General features: G+C 30.6%; 1 protein-coding gene across 1 annotated transcript; it reads left to right on the top strand.

Annotated features, from left to right (window-relative positions):
• Positions 1-5,453: 5,453 nt before the first annotated feature.
• Positions 5,454-6,656, top strand: LOC140436065 (uncharacterized). Its single transcript, XM_072524774.1, has one exon. It carries the CDS (start codon positions 5,454-5,456, stop codon positions 6,654-6,656), a length of 1,203 nt encoding a protein of 400 aa, XP_072380875.1.
• The last annotated feature ends 433 nt before the right edge of the window (positions 6,657-7,089 follow it).

The following is a 7,089-nucleotide window of genomic DNA, read 5'->3' as shown; positions in this document are numbered from 1 at the left end:
ATAGTTTATTTTAAATTTACATTGGCTAGGTTAGATATATATGTGTGTTTCATAATAGTTATAATAAAGATAATTTAAAAAAGTACTTACAAACTAATTCTTTGAGAACCGCGATAAAAACCCTATATATTATATTATTAAAAATACTCATTGCTCATCATTCAAACAAAAAACACATCATAACAATATATATATATATATATATATATATATATATATATATATATATATAAAAATACGTAACAATAAAACACTGAAAACTTTGTTTTCAAAACTTCCACAAATTTTTATTTTAACTTCTTATCACTACAGCTGTTTCGGCTGATTGCCTTTCTCAAGTGATCTGTTTTTGACATGGGTTAACACTTTATAGTCTCTAATGAAATAAGTTGAGGAGGGGAGAACTGTTTGTCTCAAGCTGGTCATTCAGAATTATATCTGTGTTTTTTAATTTGTTGATTTCCATAGATTCTAACAAAGATAGCTTAAGGCCTTTATTTTGAATGTGTAGAATTTTAAATTCGTCATCAAAAGAATGATTAAAATTCTACACATTCAAAATAAAGGCCTTAAGCTATCTTTGTTAGAATCTATGGAAATCAACAAATTAAAAAACACAGATATAATTCTGAATGACCAGCTTGAGACAAACAGTTCTCCCCTCCTCAACTTATTTCATTAGAGACTATAAAGTGTTAACCCATGTCAAAAACAGATCACTTGAGAAAGGCAATCAGCCGAAACAGCTGTAGTGATAAGAAGTTAAAATAAAAATTTGTGGAAGTTTTGAAAACAAAGTTTTCAGTGTTTTATTGTTACATAAAATGAATTTCCATCAAGTAACGGTCGAATCCATCAATTATATAAAAATACTTTAGTTGCTTGTACGTAAACGTACTGTTATTTTTAAGTTAGTCGTTAAGAAACTTTTCCACTGATAGATAGGCTTTTGTCATTATATGGAACTTAAGGAAAGATTAAATTGCAAAGGGAGATGGTTGTATAATTTTTTTGTCGAATATAATATAGATTTATTTACTAACTCAGTAGACGGGATCGGTAAATACACAATTTCTGGTGGAGTAGTCACGATTAGGTCTTGCTGGAAAAACATGTAGGTGTTTACGAATTAAGCAAACAGTTTCTAGAATATATAAAGAGGGAAGAGTTAAAATCCCGTAATTTTTTAAGTACCTAGCTTATGTAATGTGTTTTTCTACTAAGGCCAAAAAGATACCGCATTGCTCTTTTTTGTAATTTAGAAATAAAATCAGATTGGGCAGCTGTACTAGAACCCCAAAAAAGGATGCAATATCGAAGGTGAGACTCAAAAAAGAAAAATATGTTATTTTGGAAGATGCGAAATTGATTTCCTTTAAAAAAAATCTTTGCTTGTTAAGAGTGAATGTTAAGTAAGAAGCTAGCCTCAGCCGGCTATAAAATAGCTAGTCTAGTTTCTTACTTATCAAATCGATATGAAGTGATCATTTAAGGTTGCTGTCTATAAAAATTCCTTGAAATTTTACAGAATTAACGATACTGATCTAGATGTTATTAAGAAGCAAGGGTTGAATAGCTCCTTTATACGATAATGCCACTATCTTATCCACGTTAAAAGAGAGTAAATTAGAGTTAGACCAGGTTTTTATTTTAGTATATCAGAAGTTATAATTGCATGAAAAGTTGCAATATTAGAGTTCCTTCAGGTAATACTGGTATCATCAGCAAAAAGAAAAATTTTTCAATCGATTTTTAAGTTAGTAATGTCATTTCTGAAGATAAGGAAAAGTAGAGCACCCAATGTTAACTTGTGGTACTCCACATACGATCCTTTTGTGACTAGAGTCAGTATCATTTGCTCTATGTAGTTGTTTCCTATATCTTAAGTAAAATTAAAACCAATTCAAAGAAATACCTCGAATTCCATAGAAATTTAGTTTTTTTTATTAAAATATCGTGATTTACAAAATCAAAAGCTTCGGCATAGTCACAAAAAAACAGTGGCAGTATAAATATTATTGTTTAGTGCTTAATATACCTCACGTAGTACAGAAGACAGCATTGCTGGTACATTTATTAGATAAAAAGCAGAACTGATTTTGTGATAAAATGCAGTTTTTAACGAGAAAGGACATAAGTCGGGCTTTCATAAGTCTGTCAATAATTTTGGATAGGACCGGTAGTAAGGCAATAGGTCTATAGTTGCGGACATTGGATTTTTTGCCACCATTATGAAGAGAAATAATAATGGCTGTCTTTAGACACGCTGGAAATATACCTTTTTAAAAGGAATCGTTAATTAGTCAGACCAGGACTTCTAACACATTTGTTGGGAAATTTAAGAACATTTTTATGGATAGTCCATCAGTACCTACTACAGGAAGATTCACTTTTGATACTACTAATTGTTTGGATCAGTTTAGATTTATCAACTGGTCTTATAAAGAATGAATTCGAGAACTTTTTGGAAATTAGGAAATAGGATCTGGTTGTGGCAAAATAGTTAATGTTATATTTTTCATTTAGATTTTCAGATTTTTTAATATTAAATAAAACTAATAAACCGAACATTCTCATTAAATACACTTGTTACATTGACATTAATGTTATATAAGTATAAGATAATGAAACTGTATAAATTATTTTATAAATGGTGGTCTAACCACGAATTTTGAATAAAAATATGAATTTACACGCTTACAAGGTTCAATTGACTTAAGAGTTTAAGCCTACTCACCATTTCAAAATTTGTTGCTTGGTATATTTTATACACTACTCTCATTTAAATAATAAATACGAATTTTTCAATCAGAGTATTTTGCTTTTTTTCATTTACTCATCTATTTTGAGTCAATTTGTAAATATTTTACATCCGTATAAATATATTCGCTTTTAAATTATCGACTAATTTACGTCCAACATTGTTGCCAGTTAAAATAAAATACAGAACAAACGAAAAACTTTTAATTTCTTTATTTTAAAAAGTGATAACCTCTACTGTAACCGTTAATTGTTACAGTGTTTGATACAGTATTAATTAAATTATACAATCAAACAGCTAGCGCAAGAAATAAAAACTCATGAAATTAGAATTCATAACACGTTTGACAAAATGTTGATTATTTCTTAAATCAAGGAAATTTTCAACGGGGGAAATATTTTGCCTGCAAATCTTATTCTGATGTCACAGTAGTAATTAATTATTGTCTTTACTTGTGACACACTACAACATAATAACAATGTAAGAGGAGATATTTATTTGTGACTTAAAAGTAATAATTAGATCATAATTTTAAGAAATATTGATACACTACTGTCCTTTAAATTGTATAAGTTTGGTATACTCACTTCTAATTTTATCAGCTGGGGAAATATTTTTACATGCAAATCTTATTCTGATGTCACAATAATAATTAATTATTGCTTTGATCAACAGCATTATGTGGTTTTCCACAGGACTGTTATCAAAGCAATGATTTTTAATTGCACAGAATGCTTTTATTATAAAAGTATTTTAAAACTTGTATACTAACAAGCTGTTTATCAATACGAGGGTATTTAGTTTTTTTTGTTCTTGTTTTAGAATAGCTTCAACACGAAAACAATTAAAATTACGTCGCTGGAGGGGTAGGTTAATCCTCCACGATCTTTAAAAACTATAAAACTATTTAAAAAATTATTTTTGTGACCAAATAAGGCAGAGACCCAAATTTCACATTTTAATTGCCTACATAATTTTTTTAAGACAAATCCAGCTATATATTTGACACTTTGTTCCCAAAAAACTATAATCGTCTTCAGCAAAACAATTATCTACAGTGTCTTTGTTAACAGTGTTTTATATTACATTACTTTTATTTATAATATCTACTAGTTCTTTATAGGGACACTTAAGAATATTTATTTCACTTAAATGAACACAGTTACCTAGACCACTATCTCTTATTTCAGAATTAACCAGCAATTTCTTATATATAGTTTTGAACTGAAGACAACTTTGATTATTATTATTTCCCAACCCTCTCCTAACTAATCCAAAAGAAAGTTCAAGGTGATCCTGACTACATTTATAAACAGGTAAAAATTTTAATATAGGATTGGGACCTACAATATAGGTATAATAAATATTGATAATGGTTTTAAATCCAGCTGCTAGTCCCAATAAAACCATTTTACTGTTAGAACTCAGTATGCGTTCTCCATTCGAAAAATATAAACCCATTTTCCTGTTAGAACTCAGTATACGTTCTCCATTCGAAAAATATACCTTATCTATATATGAAGAAAACGTGATAGCAAAGTCTTCTATTTGCTTTATATTATTTTCACAAAGAGCCTTTTTATAATGAAAAGCTGATAGTCTTCTCGAATTTACAATATCAAAGGCATTATTCATAATACTAATAAATTTTATAGTAGCTATGCAATTTTGAAAAACTGGTAAATTTTGTCCGTACAATATTCGAGAGCATCAGCAACTGATCGGCTGAGAAGCTGGGTAGCCAACTTCACTTTCATCTTTTGTCGAAAGTAATTTATGTGTTTTTTTTTATTTTATTTGCAAGACAAAAACCTTCACTGTCTTGTAAATTAAAAAGTTGTTCTAAGTAATAAAAGTTAATTTCATTTCCATCTCCATCTATAATAATTTTTCTTTCGCCAAAAATATTAAACACTAATTTGATCATATGTGATGGATCTGGTAAAATAAAAGTATCTCCTACGCTATTAATAGGGTAAATGATACAGTCGTTGGCCATGCTATAGTGATTGGCCATGTTAACATAAATTTATAAATATTAAGAATCTCTGCTGTTACTGAAATAAATCAAATATACAGTATAATTTTGACAACGTCGCTTAATGTTCACCTAAAATTTCGTCTGGCTACAGTCACAATAAAGTGCTTAAAGAGTGTGGTTACTTCTTGCTGTCACCAGTTTAGTTGTTCACAGGTAAAATCTTACGAATTTCTTAAGGATTGTACACTTGTTTTTGATCTATTATAAAGTTAATCGTTAAAGATATAGATATAATTTAGCATGATATATTAAACTAAGGTTCTAACTGATCAAATTTTAGGCCCCAAATTTTAGATAACAAAAAACGCGCCAATTTATTATGCCAATAACTATATCAATAATTTAGGTATATAAACAGTTGGTTGGCCGGCCAATTACTGTGATAAATTTCTAAAATAAATTTTCAGATATAATTTGTTTTCCATAAAAATGGGCACTCTAAATTACATTATTCTTATTGTTACCTTTAAATATTCTAAGAGTAAACAGTCGTTGGCCGTAGGCTAATGACTATATTTTAATGTGGTCAATTACTATCGCAATCCTTTTTTTTTTCAGTTATAACATGCCAAAGGTCTGTGAAGGTGTTTCTTACCAAAAAAATATAAAGAAGAAGATATAATTAAGGCTTTAGAGTCTATTGAAAATGGTATGAGTCAAAGAGAAGCTTCCAAGTTATATCAGATTCCTCGAGCAACACTTCAGTTCCGGTCAAGTGTCAGATTTAATAATAAAGTTTCTCTTGGACCTCACCCAGTATTAACTTTAGAAGAAGAAGCAGTTCTAGAAAGATGGATTTTTACCTCATACAAAAAAGGATTTCCTCGTAGAATGGAAGACATTCAAGCTTCTGTGAAATATTTCCTTGACGCAGCCCCTAGAGAAAATCCGTTTAAAGATAACCATCCAGGAAGAGAATGGTATCACTCCTTCCTAAAACGTCACCCAAATATAACTCTAAGAACCGCAGAAGGAATAACAGCAGCTAGCTCAGTTGTAGCCGAAGTAGACATAAAAAACTGGTTTACTAATGTAGAAGACGATTTAAAGGAAAAACAGTTATTTGAGATTCGTGAAGATCCCAGCAGAATCTACAATGGAGACGAAACCTTTTTTTGGCTTTGCCCAAAGAACAAAAAAGTTCTTGCACCAAGAGGAGCGAAAAACGTTTATGAAATACAACATCATTCAAAAAACAATATTACAGTGATGTTTACATTTTTAGCTTGTGGTGTTGTGACCCCACCTATGATTATCTATGCTTACAAAAGACTGCCAGCTGAAATTGTTAAATCTGTACCTGACACCTGGGGAATTGGATGCAGTGATAACGGTTGGATGAAAAATCAGCTGTTCTACGAATATATAGGAAACATTCTTTATGCTTACTTAAGCAAAAATAACATCAAATTTTCAATAGCCTTGTTCGTCGATGGTCACAGCACACATTTAACCTATGAAGTAAGCGAATTATGCACAAAGCTACAGATAATTCTAATTGCTCTGTACCCTAACTCGACTCGAATCTTACAACCTGCATATGTGTCCGTCTTTAAGCCCTTAAAAGAAGGATGGAAAAGTGCCGTATTAAAGTTTCGAAGAGAGCACCCTACTGAAGTTGTAACAAAGGACAATTTTGCTGCAGTTTTACAAACAGTGGTTGATAATATAAAACCAGAAAATATTAGAAATGGTTTTCGTGCCTGTGGGCTTTTCCCTTGGAATGTATCCGCAATTGAATATTCCAAATGCACTGGCAAGGCAAAAGAACAAGATAGAGACACGGAAGTCAGTAAAATTACATTCGAAACATTTAAAAAGATTGTTGGAGAGGAAAAAAATGAAAAGGCTTAAAAATTTTGTTGAAAGTGATGCACATATTTCCGATTTTTTGACGTTGTATTATGTTTATAAAGAATTTTTGGAGGCAAGTCCAATTCCATGGGACGATCCAATCTGAAATCGGTGAGCCAGAATTAACTCTTGAAATCAGAAATTTACAGGATGAAAAAAATGAGGGTTTTATTAAGCATACTTCGGGAATTATCGTAAATGAGCAAATGTTTGACATTGAAAATATTCCTATTCTAATAGAAGAAAATACTAGCTTCGACAACCAAATGCCTAGCACTTCATCGCTCGCCTCTGAACACGTCTTATTAAATAAGTCGTCTTCATCAATCAGCGATTATGTTATTTGACCGAAAACTCCTGAAAGGAAAGGAAAAAGAGAGACGGAGAAACTACCATTTGTTCTGACTCCCTGCGTTAGGAAAAAGGCAATTAA

Source organism: Diabrotica undecimpunctata, chromosome 3, assembly GCF_040954645.1.
Source record: "Diabrotica undecimpunctata isolate CICGRU chromosome 3, icDiaUnde3, whole genome shotgun sequence".
Lineage (NCBI taxonomy): Eukaryota > Metazoa > Arthropoda > Insecta > Coleoptera > Chrysomelidae > Diabrotica > Diabrotica undecimpunctata.
Note: the sequence above shows the minus strand (reverse complement) of the source record. Positions and strands in the feature narration are given on the sequence as shown.

Coding starts and splice junctions, on each gene's coding strand:
- LOC140436065 (XM_072524774.1), top strand. CDS start 5,454: ATGAGTCAAAGAGAAGCTTCCAAGTTATATCAGATTCCTCGAGCAACA.